The sequence below is a fragment of the Sphaerodactylus townsendi genome, linkage group LG04 (assembly GCF_021028975.2).
Source record: "Sphaerodactylus townsendi isolate TG3544 linkage group LG04, MPM_Stown_v2.3, whole genome shotgun sequence".
NCBI lineage: Eukaryota > Metazoa > Chordata > Lepidosauria > Squamata > Sphaerodactylidae > Sphaerodactylus > Sphaerodactylus townsendi.
In genome coordinates this window covers 84,452,719-84,476,187 of record NC_059428.1, presented here as the reverse complement: position 1 = coordinate 84,476,187, position 23,469 = coordinate 84,452,719, and the positions used below count along the sequence as shown (strand labels likewise).

General features: G+C 39.1%; 1 protein-coding gene across 2 annotated transcripts; it reads left to right on the top strand.

The window, feature by feature from the left end:
- Nucleotides 1-114: 114 nt before the first annotated feature.
- TXLNG (taxilin gamma) lies at nucleotides 115-22,586 on the top strand. 2 transcript variants are annotated; one of them, XM_048494395.1, is made up of 10 exons: nucleotides 115-288; nucleotides 3,008-3,320; nucleotides 4,290-4,381; nucleotides 5,552-5,722; nucleotides 8,423-8,617; nucleotides 12,036-12,155; nucleotides 13,502-13,576; nucleotides 14,731-14,823; nucleotides 18,495-18,590; nucleotides 19,202-22,586. In XM_048494395.1, the coding sequence occupies exons 1-10, from the start codon at nucleotides 160-162 to the stop codon at nucleotides 19,532-19,534; spliced, it is 1,617 nt and encodes a 538-aa protein (XP_048350352.1). In that variant the 5' UTR covers nucleotides 115-159; the 3' UTR covers nucleotides 19,535-22,586. The 2 variants fall into 2 exon arrangements, with proteins under 2 accessions (XP_048350352.1, XP_048350353.1); XM_048494396.1 differs by having other exon boundaries at nucleotides 18,495-18,594; nucleotides 19,202-19,345.
- The last annotated feature ends 883 nt before the right edge of the window (nucleotides 22,587-23,469 follow it).

Sequence of the window (23,469 nt, the reverse complement as noted above, 5' to 3'; positions counted from 1 at the left end):
CTGGGGAGGCGGGGCAGAATGGCGTAGTGCGTGCCGTGACACTGAAAGCTGTCCGCTGATTGGCTCAACCGAGAATGAGGCCGCGGACCCGGCGTCCTCAGGCTTACTTCCGGTGTGTTTCTGGTGTGGGCCGGCTTGTTTGGGTACCGCCGTCACATTATGGCGGCGCGCAGAGCAGAACTCGCGTGTGGCGGAGGGAGCCGAGCGACACGGCCCGAGGGGAGCGTGGAACATCCGCAGGGGCCGGGCGAGGGAGAAGCCCCGGGATCGGCGGCGGGCGGCTCTGAGGTAACAGCCCGCCGCTTCGCTCTCCTCTACCCGGCTGGGGTCGCCTCTGCTCCAGACGAGCGGTTGGTCAGAGGAGGGGGAGGCTGGTCCCGCGGCGGCGGGGGGGATCTGCTCGTGGCGGGATCTCGTGAGCAGTAAGGGGGCTCGAAGCGGGTTGCGCGCGAACCTCTAGGGGGCGCCACAGGCGCTCGCTACCGGCCCTCGTGACTGCGGTGTGAGCCGCTCAGGCGCCACGGCTCACCTGGAGGGAGGTCGGGAGGAAGAAGCAATAGATGAAGTCAAACTTCTGGGACCGTCTTAGGGGGGAGGGGGCTGTAGGGTCCCGCCTCATTGGCTCTTCAGTGCGGTTTTTCTTTCCTCCTGCAAAAGCCAGCGCGCTATCAGTTCCCCGCCAAGGGGGGTGGGGGGTGGGGTAGCCAGTGAGCATCGCAGGCGGCAAGTCGCTGTTAAACTTCTTTTATCCCTCTTTCTTCACGCCCGAGTGCTGGGTTATACGGTGCTTGTTTATCTTTTCATATGCGTGTTCGATGCCAAACTTGGTTTGGGTAAATTGGTAAATGTCTCCGGAACGTAACCAATATAATCGATCTGCAGAACTAGATTGTTAAAAACGACATAGGAGGGTGCATCGTTTTGTTTCTTCAGTAGCTTGTATTTTCAGGCCTTAAAACCCTATACATGCCATTATGTTGTCTTAATTACTTCTCTCTCGGTGTTTTTTTTTTCCTGGCAGTTTCCTTAACTGCAGAACTGTTATACATAGTTTGTTTGTTCTGCAAATGTTTTAATTGAATAAAGAGGGTGTAATGCTGTTAAATAAAACTTTTTAAAAGAGCATATTGTCACAGTGAATGAGGGCTGTATCAGAATTGCTATTATAGTTGCATTTCGTCACAAAAAATGTGATGTGATTGGTAACTTGGATGTTCAAAGCAGAGTACTCTGTAGAATCTGGTTAAATCATAAAGTTAGCCTTGATAATGCTATGGTTGTACAATTCAGTTTTATAACTTACAAACTTGTTTAACTAACTGGCATATATTTTTGCAGTGTCCTAACTCATGTCTACTCAAGTTTTTGGCAGCAGTTACGGTATCCTGCCTTTGAGCAGGACAACCAGGTTCAAAATCCATTTCTCATGTGACCAGTAAATAGCTGTATTCAAGCAACAATAGAGCTTTCTTACAATCGCTTTCAGTCTTTTATAGAACGCTTCCGTTCTTAAGCAGGAACACTACATAACACATTGATATAGAATAATGAAGCATGCAATGCATATATTCTTTAATAAATTGGTGTTTCTCTTCCTTTAAACAGAAGTAAACTAGGAAAAAGGGGCTAAGAAGAACTTAGTAGTCCTGATAACTTTGCCAGCAATTTCATACTTCCCCTGATTATATTTGTAAATAGAACTCACTGCAGAGTGAAATTAAGACACTTCCATCACATTGTTAATATTTGGCATGTCTGCACCAGTGTGAGATGTCATTACCCAGTTGCTGTGGTAAGGCAATTATATTCTGCACCTAACCCAATCCCTGCTACAACAATGTTGTTACAAATACCCATTTTTTCTTGATTATGAGAAGGAATTTACACTTGAATTTCTCCTTTGTAAAGTGTTATTGACAGTACTTTTATAAAATTAACTGATTTTTTTGCTACTCAATGAAAGTCTAACCTACTTTGTGACATGAAAAAAACTAGTGGTTTTTTTTTGCAAGGGGGGTCTGTGTTCTTTTAACTGTAGGGTCTATGGGCAGCTAATGCCTATGTATCAACATATTAGATGTAACATTTTAGCTGGTTCATGGCTTTGAAACTGTATTTACACAATTTTAGAGCACTGGTTCATCCCTTAAGTCTTGAGTGTAAGTATGGTTGAGTATAGAAAGTAAGGAAGTCTCAGGTCTATCTCATCCTGCCTTCAAGGATTTGGGATGATATATCTAGGATTTTTTTATTCCCTTTTATCTCTAGAGTATTCTAGTTATTCTGAGGGTATGACTGGCTCAAGCTCACTTAACTTTATGGCAGTGCAGGAGTATGAACTTAGGAAGTTCCTAAGTTGAAATTGAGGAACTATAACACTAGTTTATATGTTCTATGAAACTCTTAAAAATTATCAGACAGCCTGCTACATTCTAAAGTAGTGGCCAATATAAGATTTTCAAATAGGCTGCAGTTCTGTGTGGTCCAGTAAGGCCCTAGGTCAGGGGTAGGGAACCTGCGGCTCTCCAGATGTTCAGGAACTACAATTCCCATCAGCCCCTACCAGCATGGCCAATTGGCCATGCTGACAGAGGCTGATGGGAATTGTAGTTCCTGAACATCTGGAGAGCCGCAGGTTCCCTACCCCTGCCCTAGGTAATCAAGGTGACTGAACAGCTATTACATCTAACAAAACTATTGTTCATCTCACCCAGTTTCTTCATATTCTGAAAAGAACTGTCTAATCCAATGTATATTAGAAATGAACTTGATAGGTCACTTTCATGTAAACTTATTGAATTGTGTTATGAGAGGCCACACAACATGGTTGCACAGTGGCATGAACTCATTTCTCTTTTTGTAACTTTTTGTTCTTTCCATACAGACTTCACACTCCTTAATGTCCTGTCACGTATTTTCGCAAAACCTTTTGGGTTGAAATTAGATCATAATATAGTCAAAAGATCATTTTTTATTAAATGGCTTACACTGTTGTTCTTTCTTCCAGTGCCTAATTCTTACTACAGAAGACTCACATATCTGTGAGATTGGAAGTAGCAACCAGGAACAGCTAATGAACAGCCAGTGTACAGGACTGAATACAATGCTGCAACGTTCAGAAACAAATTATGATGGCACAGAAAATGCAGGTACACTGGACGAGATGGAGGATTACATAGCCAGAAACAGAAAGCTGTTGGGACCTGAATTCTGTGCAGAAGAACTGCGAGAAGAGACTCCTGGGAGAGAAGAAACCCGTATTGATCCTCCTGATGGCCAGCAAGACCCAGAAGTTGAGAAAAACAAAGAGAAAACCTTAGGTATATAGCTGTACTAGACTAGGATTAATAACTGCTTTTGTTGTTCCAGGATTCAAAATAAGTCATCAGTTTCTTTATGAAATATTTTAGGGTTTTTTTCTTATTACTTAGAAAAAATTGTTGTGCCTTAATCAACAAAAAAGGCAGACTATAAATAAAGTAAATCCGGGAAGAGTTTTTATGTTTATTAAAATATGGAATGATGTGCTGAATTTGAGTAGAAAGTGTTGATTTCTATAACCATCTTAGGAATTTATAAATATTGGACATGAAAAATAGAATCACAACATTAACAGATGTAAAGATCTGTTTGTTTAGTTTTGTAAATACTGGACTAGATTCTGAAAATCAATGCCAGAAGATATTCATGGGTAGTAGTTCTTTCTACACCTTCTGCTGGCATTCCTGAAATCTCTGGAAGGCCAATGCTCCATTGGAGAAGCCGTGCAGATAAAATGCCACTGGCTGAAATGATGGTAAATTGGGCAAAACTGCCCTTTTTCATCTAGGAAAAGCTTGCTGTGCTGTATTTTTGCTATCATGGGAAGGAGCTGTAATCTTCTTGCCTGATTTCCCTTCCTCTGTTTTGTGTTTTTTGGCGCACAAAGTCTCCCTGATACCCCTGCATTGTCTTACGGTCTGGGAGAGATGGAATGCACTGCAATACCTTCTCCCACTTGAAGTCTGTAGGATCCAACCTGTTGCATATGTTTGTAGAAATAAGTGTTCATTGGCCATTGTTGCATACACAATTGCAGTAGTATACTTTTTCTACTATGTATTTCAGTAGTGGCATTTCAAGGCTTTATTTATGTGCTCTGTCAAAGTTTATTTTTTGTCGATACTTGTTAGTAGGTGAGAGTTCTGTTGAGAAATGATAAATAATAATTTATGTACTGAAACATTTTAGAGCCAAACAGTTTGTTGCTGCTTAATGAAGTATAGTATACTTTTCTGCATCATCTATAGGAAAAGAAGTATTATTACTGATGCAGGCTTTAAATACTCTTGCCAGTCCAGAAGAAAAATTGGCAGCACTCTGCAAGAAATATGCTGATCTGGTATGTGCCACAATAATTGTCAAGATTTTTTAATTGTACAGGTGTATGTGTAGCACTAAAGCTTCACTGCTTCAGATGTTAATTGTATTAGTAGAAGTTGAATGAGGTATTTTCTCTGAAGATTTAACCAAATTGGTGAGAGACATTTGAGCATGTGAGAGATCAAGCTACACTTTTTTTGCTTTAATTCTTTTGGATCTGCTGCTACTCATAAAGCTGCAATTGTATATTAACATTGTATTTGGGTATGACATGAAAGTGAGGGAAGCAGGAAGCATAACTGTAATGTCTCTAGTTGTGTAATTGAAATATGCATAAATATGATATTCACATTTGTTTGGCCCAGATGGAATAGGCTTAAATCCAGAGAACAGCTATGATTCACAAGCCACATTCAAATGCAATGTTGACTGTACACATATCCTCATAGGCAGATAAGTGTACTTCGTGTATAGTGAAGAATTGCCACATGTGCTCAGAACTCTTCATATATAGAAAACAACATAACCTGTCCTGATGCACATGGGATCATATAATAGCGACATAAAAACTAGAATATGGAACACTTCACAGAAGGTAATTCTGAAGTTAGAAAGAAGCATCAGAGAGTATGTCTCTGTGTACCCTTTTGTTATGGCTGTTAATAACTAATAGAACCATAGGCAGGAAAAAGTCCTTGTATAAGTTTATAGAATCTAAATCATAAGCTTGTGCAGGGAAACTAATACTGTGAATTTCGATGGAGAGACAGACAGGATGCCAGTTTAGACCACCCATGCCTTTGGCAACAAAGCCTCATAATTAGGTATGCTTCTTTGTTCCATGCTAGTTTATGGCTTCCACAGAGTCTTTAGCTGCAGCCCCAACAGCAAAGTAATCAAGCTTTGTGGTTATAAAGATATGAATGTCATACTTGACTACTCTTTGTAGCAGGATTTAGGAACAATCTTCCTTAATCATGACTAGTCATATGCTGGATACATGATAGAATGAGATTTTGATAGTATGTTGAAGCTGTGAGGTTCTAGTAATAAAGCCTACGCTGTGGGTTGCAGTTGTCAGTGCGCAGCTTTAAAATTAATAAATCTGATTAACTACAGAATATCAGTTGGGTTTAAGGTGCTATACCAAAGAATTGCTTTTTAACCTCTCTTTATTTCTCTTGTTTAGTTGGAAGAAAGCCGAAATGTTCAACGACAAATGAAGGTGCTACAGAAGAAGCAGGCTCAAATTGTAAAAGAGAAGGTTCACTTGCAGAGTGAACATAGCAAAGCAATCCTAGCACGCAGCAAACTGGAATCTCTCTGTCGTGAGCTTCAGCGCCATAATAAAACTATAAAGGTCAGGTTTAGATGATGTTGAATACTCTTGAAAGATTATAGCAGGAGTTCCCAACCTTTTTGAGCCTGCAGGTATCTTGATATTCTCTTACAGTATGTGGATGCAGCCACAAAATGGCTGCTGCAGAAGGTAAAGCCAAACATGTAATGGCTGCTGCAGCTTATCTTCCATTTGTGCTGTGCTGGCAGCTGCTGCCAAAGCAACATTTTTAAAAAAATCTGCAGACCCAATCAGATGCCTTTCTGAGCAAAAACCCCACATGGCCCTGTCCATTTTCTAGAAGGTGCCACAATGCCCACGAGGACCATGTTGGGAACCCCTTGTTTATAGCTGTGTACATTTCTGGTTTTTAAAATCTATTTGGTATTTAATTTAACGTAGTACATATAATACAGAAAAATTTAAAAATTGCATACTTTTTCTTTGTTTGAATTTATCATATGTACTATATTGTTTCATCTGTACAACACATTAAATGGGAAACAGAAGAGAACTGGAAACAGATGAAAATACAGGGAACTTGGAATTACTTATTCATTCCTTGACAGTAGTTGATAATAAAGAAGACTGTTGATCCTCTCATAGTTACCTAATGATTCCTTTGTGCTCCATGGGGGAGGGCCCTGATGTTATATGGGAGTGCAGGGGGAAGAAGTTTAGCTAATTATTGCACTTTTGGGAGGAGGAGTCTCTTATGCACTTACTTAGCCATCAGTTACTTTTATTGGATTGTATCCAATGAAATGCAAGGTCCTGAGCATAGATCTTTTGTTCCCTTCCACTTTTCTCAGCACCCCACTGAGACCTCTGAAAAGATGATGATTGAGTTTGCAGGGTATGTGTGGATGTACAGCCACACAGATCCCAGAAGGTGGGTGTTTCTAGTAAGGAGAAGGTTTCCATTATATTTGTTTCTGTTGGCTCCAGAAACTCGGTTGGCACAAGAGTGATGTGATGAAGATTTCATTTGGCTTCCCTCTTTACCCCAGCTCCCCAGGTTATTTGTATGTTGTCCATGTAACTGTCACGACCTCTAGAATCAGCTTTTCAGGAAGTTTGGGGGGGGAGGGAAAGGCAGGAAAGCTGTACATTAGTAGGTGCTTTCCACTGGCTCATCACTGGTTCCAGTACATTTTGTCCAGGTATACATCTGTGTTGAATGCAGTGTGTTCTTGCGTGTCACAAGGATTCAGTTTGCACAGGACCACAGAAGTAGAGTCATTTGTGTGGAAGTGTCCAACAAATACACAAGATGGTATAGACTAGGTAGCAATCAGAAATGCTGCATCCATGATGTTCGGTACAAGGAACTGCAACTGGTAATAGAAGGGCAGTTGTTTCCTTGAATTACCAAAGAGTTGGTGAAGAGAACATAGGGAAGGTTTTGGGTTGAATGGTTGCAGTGCAAAACTATACCAGTCTGTTCAGTTGCTGCTTGGCTCTGATTGTGCCCAGAGTTCTTTCCCATAGTAGGAACTGTGTTTTTATAATGACACTATTTATAATCTTGTAGTTTGAACCTTAGGACAGGAAGTACCAACTGCAGATATAAACCTCAGCTTCAGTTTGCCTATGTATGTGCATGAGTTTGTGCTTTTTTAGGGTTCCCTTGAGAGAAATGGGTGACATCATGTACTCATCCTTTTCATTACAGCTATTCTAACTTTGAAAAGTATTCACTAATATGATGGATGTGAGGGAAGCTTCCCTTGACAATATGGGGCATACCCTGTCAACAGAATAGCTTAAGCTCTGCATTCTGTGCTGATGCCAGTCACTGCATTGCTAAGCTAACTTGCAGGGTAAGTTAGATACCAAGGGCTCTTCTTACTTTGCTTTTTGTCTTGCTATGATGCAACCAGAGAAAGAAGAAAGCATACACCAAGCTGTTAGTCTTGACCTCACAACAGATAGAAAATCTGCCATTCTAAGATGTAGTCCTCTCCCTGATAGCTTGGACTGGCAACTATAATACTTTCCAGGCTTTCTTGTGTGGCTATTGATGTGCAGGGGTCACAGAAAAAATATACTTGAGTGGGAGCAACTCTGTGGAACCACTCCCTTTTGAAGAGCGCCACTGACTAGTCACATCTCTTACTTTTGACCAGACTAAGGCCCCTTCCGCACACACAAAATAATGCGTTTTCAAACCACTTTCACAACTGTTTGCAAGTGGATTTTGCTATTCTGCACAGCTTCAAAGAGCACTGAAAGCAGTTTGAAAGTGCATTATTCTGCATGTGCGGAATGAGCCTCAGATTGACAAAAGGGAGCGGTTCCACAGAGTTGCTGCCACTCAAGTATTTTTTTTCTGTGACCCTTGAACATCAATGAGCCTGCTTTACAAATGAAGTAATGGTGACAGCAGTGGGTACCAAAAGGGTTCAAACTGCTCCCCCACCTTGGTTCAAGCATATAACCCCAATTTCTGTTTTAAGAAACTGCTGTTAGCAGCATACTAATCATGCCTCACATGATGCTAGCAAAAGTTTATGTGTGTTTCTCTTGAGAGCTAAGCCATGTGTGCACAAGCAAAGTGTACAGTATCTGGGAATTGGGTGCTCATGGGAATATTGAAACCAATATAGCTCTAAGCTGACCATTAAGATGACAGTAGCCTGGGTCAACTGTACATGTATAAAATTTATTTGAAAAGACCATGTTGGTGAAAGCATGTTGTTGAATCTCTTTGGATAAAAGGAAGAAAACATGCAGCAAGCTCGGGAAGAGGAGGAGAGACGCAAAGAAGCAACTGCACATTTCCAGATCACGCTGAATGAAATTCAGGCTCAGCTGGAACAGCATGGCATACATAATGCAAAGCTGCGCCAAGAAAATATTGAGTTGGGAGAGAAATTGAAGAAACTTGTCGAACAGTATGCACTGCGAGAAGAAGTAAGTTGTCTGGGCCTTAGCCCAGTCTTTCCCAACCTGTGGATCAGAGCCAAAAGTGTGTTTCAAAGCCTTTGAAAGTGGGTCATGGACCAGCCCTGTCTAATGGCACCCCTGCTCTTTCCATGACCCCTGTATTTTAGAAATCAAGATCTGACCGTGGAAATAGTATTTGAGTGGTAATACATATATTGAGTAGTAATACATATATTAGTTGGTGTTTTTTCTTCTCTGCATATACATGTTGATCAAGTAAAATGTATCCTGAGGGTTACTAACGTGTGTTTAGAGGAAGTAAGGAAGAGGGAGATCAGAGCAATATGCAAAGGCTGTGTATTTCAGAATGCCACTTGCTAGTGGTTCACAGTGAGGGCACATCCCCCTTTTGTGAGGTGGTTTCTCAGAAAGGCCTGCTTTGTCATTGTAGAAAATGGAGTGCTGAACTAGATGAGTGCCAAGGTCATAGCTTTGCTGGGATTCCAAAAAAACTGTGCTAGCCCCTGATGGGTCACTATAGAGGAAGAGCTGACTAGTCTCACTTCAACGTGGGTCAGGATTTTGAAAGCACACATCTCAGAGGCAAAAAGGTCTTTTAAAACAATTTTTTAAGTTTATTGAACTCAGCTTGCATTCAACAAACTATAGAACACTTGCATAAAGTACATATAATCAGTTGTATAAGAGCTAGCAACATCAAAATTGAACCAAATAAAATCAAAGCATAAAACATATCTTTTATGTAGCGTAGCTGGTAAGCATATGGTAGCATAGCTGTTAAGTCCAAAAGCAAGCAGGAAATATATTCAAAAAGCTCTAGCCAGCAAAAGGTGACATGATTATGATGTCTGCAGCAACAGGCGGGAAAAAAGTTGAATTGAAATTGAAAAGACAATTATAGAGATGTTACATGTCAGGTGATCTAAGCAAACCAATCAAGGGTTACTGCAATTAGCAAAGACAGTTGGTGTGATTCATCATTGTTATCAGGTGCCGGACTTGAGGGTTTATTGAAGTTTCAACTGTTAGGAAAACTTCATGCTGCTGGGCTGTGACCTTCAATTAACCGCTACTTGGTATCAGGTTGGAAAAGCTGGGGGGAAGCCAAAGATAGGCAATTATTTTGAGAACCACTTCATAAGAACTTACAACCAAGATGACTTCAGTTAAGCTAATGCAGACACTTTCTCCACAGTCACCATTCCAAACAAATGTGGACAGGTGGATCACCATACTAAAAAAGTTAGTAACTGCTGCCTTAGTCCACTATATTCAGCCATTAATATAGCGAATAGTCTGTTTACAGCCTGCAACAACAAAACGGAAAGGCATTCTAGATTTCTACCTAGATAGGCTTTTAAAATGTATTTTTAACCTTAAAACAGTCTGTGTAGTGTAGTGCTTATAGTTGGGCTGTGACACTGGAGACTTTGCCACGAAGTTCACTCGGTCTTATATTCCTAGCCTTAACTATTACACTGAGTATTTCTGAGGTTATTTGGAGTAGAGAGAACCCTGTGTGCTGCCCTGAGATTCTTTGGGTTTAAAAATGTTGTTCATATTTCAAAATCTTTCCAACACCAAAGAAACACACAAAGTACACACACGCACAAATTACAAGAACTTATTCCATTAGGACTCCCAGTTTCTTCTGCACCAAATATTAATTCTGAAATAATTTTTAGCACTTGATCATTAACCACTTAGATATAGTTAGATCTTTAGCATCATTATTGATAAAAGTCTCACTTTTTTCTATTGGTTCTTATTTTAACAAACCTTAATCTAGAAAGTCATTAATCATCAATTTATTTTTTTCTGTTTCATTTAAATATGCTATCAAGGGTTTCCAATTGTCCATAAACGTAATTACCAACTATAATAACCTTTAACTGCCATTCTTCAATTGTAGGTATAGCTTAAGTTTTCCATTTCTGCACATTTAATGTTGTTGCTGCTGTCATATGTAAGTTCCTTATTTTCCTTCCAGAGCTCTATCCATAATTCCCAGCAGATAGGCCTCAGGTTTCATTTGTATATTTGTCTTTAAATTTTTTTGAATTATTGTGTGTTTCGATGTCCAAATCCCTTAGCATTCCCACAAGTCCATCATAACTGATAAAAACTCCCTTCTTGATTTCACATTTCCAACACTTCAAAACATTTCTATACATCCTTGCCAGTGTTTCTGGTGCCGTATACCAACAAGACAGAATTTTATTAAAGTTCTTTTTCAAATTGGAGCTTAATGCATATTTAAGCTCCTTTGATCACATATTCCCCCATGAGGTTTTGGGGAAGAGCAGAATAAAAAATCTAGGTATGTGCGGCTGTTTATAAATGAGTTATACTTCCTTTCTTCGTCTTTAATATAAAATGGTTGGGTTGTATTTTTACAATTTTGCAGTCCATTTCTAATAACATTTAGCATTTCATTTTGGGACATCACCATTTTTGGTTATCTCGCCTAAACATCTTTACTCTTAAATTGCAAACCTTATTCAGTAGCTTCTTGGCTGTGAATTAGGAATCTGATCTTAGCAAGTAGGATGCAGAGTGTAAGTGTGACTTACCAATTCATAGAAGAAAATTGTGCTTACCTCAATCTAGGGGTTACTGCATACTTTGTAGAAGCATTACTTGCATGCTCTGCTTCTTGCAAATACTGATTCAGCAGGGTGTACTGCATTGCATGTGGTCTTTTCCAACTAGCTTTTCACCTTCTGTGGATTTTAGCATTGGCTTAAGATTTTATCCTGTTTCAAAAGCCCCATAATACCTTTTAAATAGAACCAGCCAAAAAACAGCAGTGTGAGCTTTTCTGAGATGGATAGACTCAATAAGGGAAGTCACAGCCCTCAGTCTGTTAACTATAGGAGATTTTGGAAGACAACATGTAACACACACATGAGCCTCTTATGGGAGAAGATATCTTAAAGTGGGAGGGGAATTCATACTCTGCTTTTTGTCTGCATCCTTTGTAGAATGTTAGGCGGATTAGAACAGAAGAACCAGTGTGTCTGCTTGTGTCATCCATTAGCTTTATCTAATATTGCCAACTATGTTTTACTACTGATCTTCTAGTTTTCAGTTCTATATCTGCCTCAGCTGTTGCTGCTTTAATGTCTTAAATGCTGTCTCTGAACATTGACTAGAACTCCATTTTTAAAAAAGGCCATCTTCAAGCGCTGTTGGAATAACTGTCTCTGATTGGATTAACTTTGCATAAGATTGCAGTGTTAATTTCTTTATAAGTACTTTCCTTCAGTAAAATCAGGATTTAACATTTCAGTCTATATTCTAAATCGATGTCAGCTCTTATAATACTCAGTAAAATGAGAATACCTCTGCTATGATGGAGTTCTCTTCCTGGTTAGGTTTTTGCCATGTCTAACTTGAAGCTCTGATATTCTTTTTTCTCCAGCATATGGACAAAGTCTTCAAGCATAAGGAACTACAACAGCAGCTGGTGGATGCTAAGCTTCAACAGACAACACAGCTCATAAAAGAAGCTGAAGAAAAGCATCAAAGGGAAAGGGAGTTTGTAAGTGTATCTAATCTTAAGCTGTATTTTGTCCTGACTGTATCCTTCACTCAGTTAAAAGTAGCATATCCCGCTACCTTTAACTGAGCAGCATATTGCCCAAAGACTCGGGGACAAAAAACTTCCCTTGAAACAAAAACACATTGTAGACCCTAAGCAGTTATTCTAACACAATTTGGAGATTGCTTTATTGGAATATTTCTGGTTAGTATTTATGCCCACTGACTTGGATAAAAACTAGATGTTCCCATCAAATGCCTCTCCTTGCTTGCCAAAACGGGATTTTGGGCGGGGGCATTTTGGCAAAACATGCTCTGTGGACTTGCATCCCCAGAAATGCTAGTCTGGACCCAAGCCACGTTGTATAGCGCCATTCCTCCCTATCTTTCTATTGTTGCTTCAGCCTCTTTTTCCTTCCATAAGCCAGTTTCTGAGAGGTTGAGAGCCATGCGGGATATGGTGCTGCTCATGCAACAACATAGGAGGAGGATGCCTGCTGAATTCTTCTATACCACATCCCTTAGAAGCTTGGGGGGGGGGGGGCGTGAGCAGGAGCTAATAAAGGTGACTGTATCCTGAAAAAGAAGACAGCGAACCTCCATTCCAACTGAGCTCCACTTGTTTTCTAGCTGCCGATTCACATATAGGGTTGCTAAATCTTGATGGCATGGATACCCATTAAATTTCTGACTGTGAAGATGTGAAATGTACTGTTTCTTGTGCATTTTTATTGAAGAATATGTTATGAATTTTAAAATATCTACATGAAGATTCTCTCATTGCTGAAAGTACAACATAGTTACATAAGCAGAAATGGGTCATTTTAAGTGAAAGACAGTATTTCTGTAAAATAAAAAAAAACAGTTTCAAATACTGTGGTAGCCCCAAAGTATGTAGACTCAAAACAGATGTTTCCACTAACTTGCAGTATAATCCTATGCAAGTTATTTCAGTTTAAGACAACTGAAATCAGTAAGCTTAGACTGCAGTATCTCTTCCTGAAGTTGTTCTGTTAAGTAAAATCAGTCTAGCGTGTGCTAAGTGAAAAACCTGAGAGTTGTCAGAACAAATTAATATAACATCCCCTGAACATCATGGCATACATTTGTAAAGGTTTGACTTGTATTTTTTTTTTGTACCAGCATACTTCAGGTAAACTTGTAGAATGAAGAGACCATGTCTGTTCAATATATAACTCTTTCATATTAATTTTAAAAACTGGAAAGTGGCTAATGTGGTAATAGATAACTTCAAAATAAACTTGTTTTTACATAGTAGTCAGAATAAGAAACTGTTAGATATTCCAACGAATATTATAGAGAGGAAACAGTATATTTTTTCTTCAGTTTTTAAAGGAAGCTACTGAGTCCAGACACAAATGTGAACAGATGAAGCAACAAGAAGCCCAATTGAAACAGCAGGTAAACTAAAGTCTGCCTGTTCATGTTAGCTGCATTAGGTGTTAGATGTTAATGACTCTGTTACTGGCATGTTGATTGTCTAAGTGATTTTTAATTGCCATTAGGAATCCTTTCTGAAACTCAGATTTAAAATATGCAAATAAAACAATGTGTTAGAGATCATTGTGCAATTTAGATTTAAGTATATTACCATGTTTGCTGGTGTCTCATTGTGTTCGTGTTGACTGTATTCTGTGTCACTCAAATCTGGTATTTGTGACAGATATATGTAATTCTTTGCCAGGTGGCTTTTTAATTGAGGCACTGAGACTTCTGAAACCCATTCTCAACTTACATTCCTGGTTTGTCTGCTGGGTCATGCTAAACAAGTTGCCAAACTCATGTTTTCCAAATGTTTGATCCTGTTCACGAATTCCGCATAAAATCTCTGTTGCAAGGCAGCAAAATCTTCATATTGTGGCAAATCTGGTATTGTGCATCAGCCTTTAATATTCAGTTTGCTTTACTTAAATTGAATTCCTGTTACTATTACTAAAATATTGTTTTTGTTTAAAATGGTAAATTATTTGCCATCATTTTCATAGGTCCTGCCTCTTGCTTCATAGAAAGGGAAGCTGGTGCCTTATTCTGCAGACCATAATTACCTCATTTACTTAGTTCTTGCAGATATCACACCTGTAATGTGAAGGTGGGGGATCTTGATTGGTATTGGTTCATCAATGCCATCTGTCATACAGTCTGGTTTTCTAGCACTGAATCTGGGGGCAGTATGATTTATCCTGAGGATTTTGCTGAAAAGTTTGAAAATGAGTCTAAAGTCAGTGAGTGTCTATTGGAATGGCTTCTTTCGCAGCCCTGCCACTTATGATTTTTTTATTCACTAGTATTTTGTGTTCCATCAATACTTTCCCCTCTACCATATTTATCCCTTTTGAGAGAAATTTCACAATGCAAGATGTCATGCTTTCAACCTTGTTTCATGTATTGGTATTCATCACTTCTTGAATAAGAGCTGGAGAAATGAATTATTTGCTTAAACTTGACATTGAGAAAGATCATGTATTAATTTTTAAGGTGGTGTTGAAAACACATAAGTGATTAAGCTGCAGAGTTTGGATATAATCATATAGGACTTAACTATTTTTTCCCTTTAGCTATCTCTTTACATGGACAAATTTGAGGAGTTCCAGACAACAATGACAAAGAGTAATGAACTTTTCACAACTTTCAGGCAAGAGATGGAAAAGGTATGTAAGTGATAGCCTGTTTATTTTCCTCTTTCCACCAATGTACAGTGATACAAAACTGTACAGAGATACAAAACTGAAGATACAGAGATACAAAACTGTACAGAGATACAGAGATACAAAACTGAAGAATCATACATTACCTGATAGTAGTTGTCTGTTAAATTTTGCATAAGTATCAAAGAACCTGATATAATATATCCATTTCTGTTGGAAGAAATTATTGATGTCTTGCTTGGAAGTGTCAGGAAAAGTTAATATTCTTTCGCTGTTTTTTAGCAGTCTTGAACAATGGATTGCAGTGATTTGAGGATTAAGCTAAAAATAAAAATGCTGTAGCACCTTAAGACTGACATTTTACTCCAGCATAAGTTTTGTGGGCTAGAACCTGTTTGTTCAAATGCAGTGGGTAAATTTTCACTGTGATGTGATTTGCACTGCCCCTAGAAAGAATAATGCCAAACACCAGAGTCATGTCATGCTCCCACACTTCTCTCATTCTGCAGAATGTGCAGAACGGAAACAATCAGAGAGGTGTTTTCATAAACGGGTTAAGACATAGGAAGTGGCAATCCAGGAAAGCTCTGTTGTTACAGTGGAGTAGGTATTGTCTTGCATTTTCTACAGTGTCTTCTATCTGTGTGATTCCACTGCAGCTTTTTTAGGCAGTCATAGTTCGTATTGCCTACTAATTCTACAGTTCTAGTCCAATTGCCCTGTTTGTTGGTTGTCTTATGCTGTATCATTGCATTGTGTTATCTTCTATAATCTATCTTGAGTCTTTGTCAGAAACAAAAGCTATAAATAAATATAGCTAGGTTAAATTAAAATCATTTTTAAAAGAAGCCATAGATTAGTTATGGTAAACATGTAATTATTAGGGAATCATTCCAGGTTTTGCTAAAATAATTAATATCTGTTAAATGTTGGAGACAGGGAAGTAGAAATAATAAATCCCAGAATCACCAACTTCTGAAACCGCTCCCCCCCAAATAAGGCTGTTAATGTCAATTTTTTGTCTGTTTGTTCTTCTGAGTAGTGACTGACCTCTTTGTCCAGTGTAGAGAAAAAATACAATTGTTGCCTTACGACAGCACTCATCACATTCAAGGATGGTTTGTCTGATGATTTCAGGTCCTGTAATGGATTGTTCCTGATAAAGATATTGCATAGATTATGTTCCTGGTTTTTAGAGTTTGCTTTTGGATTGAGGCAGCTGTAAAAAAAAAAAAAGGCTCAGCACCACCCTTCTCTGTGCCTGAGGCATTATAATTATTCTTTGCCCGAAAGGGGGCAAGGGAGTTCCAGCCTGGATTGTGAAGGACCAGCTGCATTAGCCTTGTCTACTTCTGTGCCTGAGAACCTGAGGGAACATTTGTCTGGGGGAAAGGACTGTGCCTGACTTGATCCCTGTCCTGTGAGGTTTCTGGTGCTGTTTATGTAATACGGCTTGTTTTAAGTGATTTTCTTATTGCAAACTGGCATGGTCATAGACTTCTAATCATTGATAAGTTGGACTGATTTGAGCTGGAAGCTGCTGGCAGTGACAGCCAGTCTTTTGCCCCTGTCTTGTAATAGGTATTTCTAGGCACTCGTTTAGGTTTATTGGTCTGTTTCATTACATCATTTGAATCTCTACTTTACTCTTAGGAATGACTGTAAATATTCCATGTGTGAGTCCCTGTCTAAGGCACTGATGCAAATCCAGATGCAACATAGTGCACGCCACAGCAGTCAGCAGCTTTTTATAGCTGAAGAACTAAACTACTTGCTCTGAATTTTGGTGTAATCATCAGATTCAGTAGGAGTCCATCTGTATAACTGAAAATATTCATTACTGATAATTGACATGTTAAAAAAACATATTTGGTTGTGTACTAAGACATATTCAGCTCTAGAATCATAGGTTGCAAACCCCTACAGTAGGTAATGTTGTGCTGTGTTTAGTGTGGTTTCTGAAAGTATGTAGATATATAGCAGTTAATGGTGCTGCATACACTGGGGTTGCTCAGAAAAAGAACCTGTTGTGTGCACTGGTCCAGGCTAAAAATGATGATGGGATGGAAAAAACTGAAGTCCTTGTGGAATCTTTCATGTTTCCTTCCAAGTATCCAAAAGAAAAAACATTTCTGAGAAATCTCATGTACAGGAAACGTGTTCTCATGTAGGAGCCGAGGAAGCGCTGCTGACAGTCATTAATATTTCCACGTACTTTGGGGTCAGTGCTGGTACTGATGGCTGTGCCGTTAACTGTAAGGTGCAAGCTGTTTTTAAATCTAAATTAACTTATGGAAACTTAGTGACAAAATGTAGTATCAGGATATGTTGTAATTTCATTAGGCATAATATTCCTGCTGGCATTTCATTTGTCGTTGTGAGAGGCATTGATATACAGCAGCTCACTGTCTGTAGTGGCCAAGATGGCATTCATTGGAAGAGTGCTCCTCAATTCTATATCTGACTCTCTGGGGAATGGATGGCACGGAACATGATGAATGAGTCTATCCAGCCATGTCTTCCTAGAGTGATTGTGCCAATAATAATAGGACATTTGGGTTTGCCAGTCGAGCGTCTGTTAGGTAAAGCATAAAAACCTCCTGGCTTGTGTCCAGATTTGTTTTTATATGCATTTGGGTGATTCCTTCATTATTTTACTTAATGCTTCCTAGTATTTTTATGGGTCTAAGGATATTGCCTTGAAAAGTATGGCATGGGAAAGTTGTCTCGGCCTCCTTCATGATGACAGCTGCTGGTCCTTTGTCAGACGTTTTGATTATGTCAGATTTTTTCTTGAGTCTTGGTTTCATCGCAGTTTACACAGTTGATATTATGTTGTAAGTGAGGTTGTTCTCTGGTTCCTTTGGCCTGCACACCATGACAAAACCATTCTGTGTAAAAATCCAGTATGACATCACAGCAATCAGATGTGCTTAGTGATGCAGAAGTACAGTCCCAGTGAAAGCTTGATGCATCAGAACCAGGTGAAGATTTTGTGAGTGGGTTTTGTTGTTTCTTTTCTAAGGAGTGTTGTATCAATTGGCTGCTGAATTTTTGAGGATTTTCTATATATTATTTGGATCTCTTTGAATATATATATTTGGATCTCTTTGAATTAAAAATGGTATTGAACAGCCCTAAAGAAGTAAGAGATTTTAGCTTGGCTCAGTGGTTTATGTGAGTGACTATATTGCTAGGTTAAAAGTATTATTTTGACCCTAAGGTTACCTCAAATTCCCATCCCTCATAGCTAATAAAGAAGAAAGTGCTGAATTGACTTTCATTAGGTATCATACTCTTCTCTGCTCTGGGTTGAGCAGGAATTTGAGATTTCTATCTCATTTTAAGTGTTAGCTACTCTAATAAAACCTGAGACTCCTCTCTAATTACTGGTGATTTCTAGCATAGCATAACTAGTGAATGTTGATTTTTTCCCCCATGATTAGATTTTGAGGTTTACATCACTACATCATTTCAGCCTCTACTTCCTGCATTCCACTGATCCTTGACCTTGCTGTGTTTGCTGTTGATTTATGCCGCAACAGACTTTTATGACTGCAGTCTTTGGAACTGAGAAATAATGCACTGGTTGAGTTAGAAGGAGAGAAGTGTTTGTTTTCAGGCCAGGTTGAAAAAGCACCATTGTTTAACATAAGTATTACATTTAATTTTAGATGACCAAGAAGATTAAAAAACTGGAAAAAGAGACAATAGTTTGGCGTACAAAATGGGAAAACAACAACAAAGCTCTTCTGCAAATGGCTGAAGAAGTGAGTGTTGGATTTCAGTCTCTTCCAAGTAGTTAATTTATGTAACCCATAGTCTGTAAAAAGCAAACCGAAGCTAGCTGTTACCTACCCAGCCATTAAAAAGCAAAGCACAGTAAGTGCAGGTTGTACCAGAATGTTGGAGAGCGACTTTGGGTTTTTCTGACAATTATACACTTAACTGACATTTCTATTACAGATGTGTCACCATTGCCTTGGTGGATAGACCTGACATCACCTGAAGTTGGCATTATCAACCACCTTAGAAAGCTATGTGAGAGCTCTTTTAGCCTAGGCTGCTTTCATTACAGCATCCAGTGAATGTCATGTTAACAATTTAATTGCCTTGAAATCACTTCTGAACATTAGAAGACGGACTCTACAGATTAGAGTTATTACCTAACTGGAAGGAAGGAGTGTGTCCCCAGAAATAGATATTTAAAAATTGTTGGGAGAAGAGGAAGTGCTAAGTGGATATCCTGAGTACGGTCACTATAAAAGGTTTCTTGTGCAAGCTGGAAACTTAAGCTTATTCTCAGTTTATTGCTAACAGCTTTGCAAAGTTGTGTTTCATGAAAGTCACCCTCATCACGTGCCATCTTTGTTTATTGCAGAAAACAGTTAAAGACAGAGAATATAAAGGCTTTCAGATAAAACTAGAGCGACTGGAAAAGCTGTGCAGAGCTCTTCAAACAGAAAGAAATGAGTTGAATGAGAAGGTGGAAGTCCTTAAGGAACAGGTTGCTGTAAGGGAAGCGGATGTTGATCTGGCTGTACGAGTGTTGCAATCATGCACACTCAGTTCCCATGAGAAACTGGGGATTTCTACCAATGGAGCGGAAGAAGGAATCCAGCCAGATCCTGGATTGAGGGTGGCAACTGAAGGCAATAGCTCTGAAAAAACTGTCTGCCTAGATTCCATTCCTACCACAGATTTTGTTGACTAAAGTGTAAACACTGTATTGAGAGATATATTTTGTGTATAACTTTAACTGGTGGTGGTTAACTATTAGTTTTGTGGTGAAAATTTTCTTACTTTTTCTACCATATCTGTATTTTCTTAGAACAACAGAACTTGCCTGGTACAGGAAGCTGCATAGCAGCTATTGAATAGCTTATCTATAAATTTTCCACAACTGTGTTGCACATCTGCCTCACTTTTTTAAAGAAAACCGACCCTATCATAAAGGATGCATGCAAATTCCTTCTTTCTGACCTTGTTAACACACATCGCCCTGTTAACCAGACTCATGTACAGATTTGACATCGTGTCAGGGGAGTAACTGGTTTGGGAAAAGCAACAGCTTGCTTCTGTTAGGTGGATTAAGGTTTGGTATCCAACTCTAATTACCAAAAAAGGGTGTAAACTATTGTTAAACAGAGGTGTGATAACCAGTGGAAGCTTCTGCTCACCAGATTCATATTTGCTTGTACAAACAAAGCTGAATAATCGTACAGGGTTTAGTGTAGCTGCAATCTTGTCTACTGCTTTGAAATATATGTAATTTTGCAACTGGAAAAAACAGGGTTTACAACTGTCTTTCATATTTCTCAGGATTGACCTGCAGGGTTAATTCATTCATAGGGTGGTTTCTGCCCTACTTCATAAAGTGATTAAAAGGGGAGATGGCTACAGAGAAACTCAAATTTGATCTGGGCAGCCACTAACTAAAACCAGGTTATCTTGTATGCATCCTGCCCCCAACTTCACAGGAAAACATCTCTTTTCAAAATTGTAATTTGAAGCATGCTGTCCATAAATATGTGCCTGAAGTTGCACTTTAGTTATTACTTATACTATGGAGTAGTAGCTATGTGCTCAAAATGGCTGGGGCTTAAGTTAGTGGTTGTCTAGGCAAAGTATTGATACTTTTTGTAGCTTTTTTTTGCCACTGTGTCTTTTCGGAACATCGTATTATCTACTTGACTGAATACATGTTTTCATTGTCAAGGATAATTCAGAATATGGAAAAGTCTTTATGATGATGTGTTACCTAATCCAGGCAGAGCGATTTAGAAAAAAAACTACTCTGATCTTAAATCTTTAGTTAGTGCTTTTTCTAGAATACAACATTTTGCTTGACAAAACATACCAGTAAGTAAAAGTGCCTTCTGGTATCTACAGGTTACCTGCTGAATTTGGCATGTCAATTTGTATCTTAACTGATGCGCAGTGATCACAGCTCCATTTTATTTTTGCCCTGGAGTTTTGAACATTGGCTTGCTCTGAAAAGCCCCCTAAATATGAGTTTTAACACAGGGACCAACAGCATGTTTACTTTGTTAGTGTAGGCATTGTGCAAAATGATCACAGCTGCTGTTAACTTCGCTTGCTAGTGTTCACTTTCTAAGTTGCAGTTGCTATTTTGAGGGATAAATGTTCCCATTGCTGGTACCTGATTTGATCTTTGCTTTAGAGGGAGTTCACATTCAAGCACATAATTGTTGGTAGGTATTTGGTTGGCCTACCCCTTCTCTTTTATGGTTAGTTGCTAAAAAAACTTGAATATTCAGGTTGCACTGAGCTCTTCACCCTTTCCCTGATATGATGTACAGTGGGATATCAATATCTTTAAGTAAGTGAAGTTTGAAATGAATTTTTCAAATGCTAGCTCATACCACTCATGAGCAAAGTCAGTTCTACATCTGTTGTGACCTAAGAACTGGCCAGCTAATCTCACCCAAGTTGCATTTGCTCGTTTCTGTGCATTCCAAGAGCAGTGAATCTGGTGGGACATGTGCAGTGAGGGCATAGGCGCTTAACTTTGCCAATTTTAACCACTTGGTGGCATCAGAGATATTGGAGAGTATCTTCAGTGTTAGACACCTTTGGCTACTGTTCTAAAACGAAGACATAAAAGCAACAGGATTTTCAACTTGACAGGTGCAGAAAAGAACCAGAATTTATTCTCTTAATGGAGTTAGAATCTGAATGCAAATTGCAAGTAAACTGCAGTGCTTCTTGAGGGTTTTTTACATGCAATTTGTTGCCTCTCCTTCTTGCCAGAATGGTATAGAACTTCTTCTGCCTGTAGGCAACAATATATTTTGGATTCTGTTGCAAGCTTTCAAATTTCAATAAATGAGAACCAGTGTAAGTATTAGGTTTAGTGATACTGGGGTTGGGGGGGAGGAGGAATTGGAATGATTTTTTGTGTGTTTTAAAAAATTGCGTGCACATGCAAGCCTTTCCACTTGGTCTCTCCTAAATCTCGTTAGGCTAAATTAAATTTCCTGAAGCCTTATAGTCATTCCATAGACTGGAGCGAGGGCTACTTTAGGACGAGTCCAGAACTCTGTTGTTCTGCCATACATTGCACTGCCGTTCTCCAACAAATTTGTCCATGTACTTATACAACACATGCTTTCCACAGGCAGCTGCTTTACTGTAAACCAGTAATCATGTATTTAAAAAGAAAATTAAGGCTATTGCTTATACCGTCCATCTCCGTATACATTTTACAGTGAATTTGCAACAAATGTGTTCAGTATCAGGGGGAGGGGTGTACTCTTGCTACCCTTTCATGAGGTGGAGACAGTGCACAACTGACTGAATAACCCCTAGAACGTTAAGACTAATCTTTCACTGACTGAACTATACGGTCAGTAAAAGTCACCTTTTATTTGTAACACTGAAGTGTAGTTACAAACTCGGATGCTTGGGGGCTGTATCTTCCAAATCCATTGTCCTTTGATTACACCTGGTTATGTTGCAGTTCAATTCTCAGGTGTTGCAGAAAATCTACCTCTTCAGACTATAGATGGAAATAACTGTGAAAAGTGATGCAGAAATCTAGTTTGTGCTGAACAGTCTGCTTTATTTTTACAACCCATATCTGCTTTCATGGAAGAAAAAAAACGCTGAATGAATAGCCAGTCTTGTGTTTTGTTTTGTTTTTTTGCTTTTCAGGAACATTTTGTAGAGATTTTTCACTAATGTGAATCTGAAATTTTATCTACTCCGTTCTGTATAGATTAAGTAAACATGTATGCTTAATACCCAAGAGTCTGTCTTTTATTTCTATGAGCCACTTAACTATCAGTAAGCATCACTTTTCTGGACTTGAGGCTTGTTTGTGAAGACACCTTTTCTCAGGTTAGACGATTCGAAAAAGCACAACTTCTGTCATGAAGCAGCCAAAGAGTAGCCTAAACTGTTGTGCCACCTTACCTAAGAAGCAGTATGCTACAACTGCAAGTCTTTCATCTTTTCATACACTAATTTAAATTAGCTCATGGAAAAATATGTTCTCATGTAAAGTAACATGTTTCAAATGTGTGTAAAGGTCTCCCAAGTGGGTATACCCCACTAAAACATTCCCTTCTCACTGGACACAGTGTGTAACAGACTTCCCTCTGTGATACACCTCTGAAGATGCCAGCCACAGATGCAGGTGAAACGTTGTTGTTGTTATTATTATTATTATTATTTATTCAATTTCTATACCGCCCGATCCCCAAAGGGAACACGATCTACCAGACCACGGCCACACAGCCCGGAAAACCCACCACAACCATGCTAAATAATGTTTGTGTGAAAATAGGCTTAATTCCTTATATATTTTCTACAGTTTGTATGGCTATACTTAGCTAGGAGGAACTTAACCTACAATCAGCCCCCAAAAGGATGTAGGACTAAGAAATGGAGATTCTCCAGTCAGGTGTAGCCAACTTTTTTCAACTGCAGACACCTATTCAATTTTGACTGCAGACAATGAGTGCCACCCCAAATTGCTGACCCTGAACTGAAGAAGGAGAATAAAAAGAAATGAAGAACAGCTGGAGGGGGAGAAAGAGATGTGGATATAAAGGGATCCTCCAGTGGCTGTAACTACTATTGGTTCTGTGAAGACCTTTTCATTTGACTGAAGGCAGCCAAGGT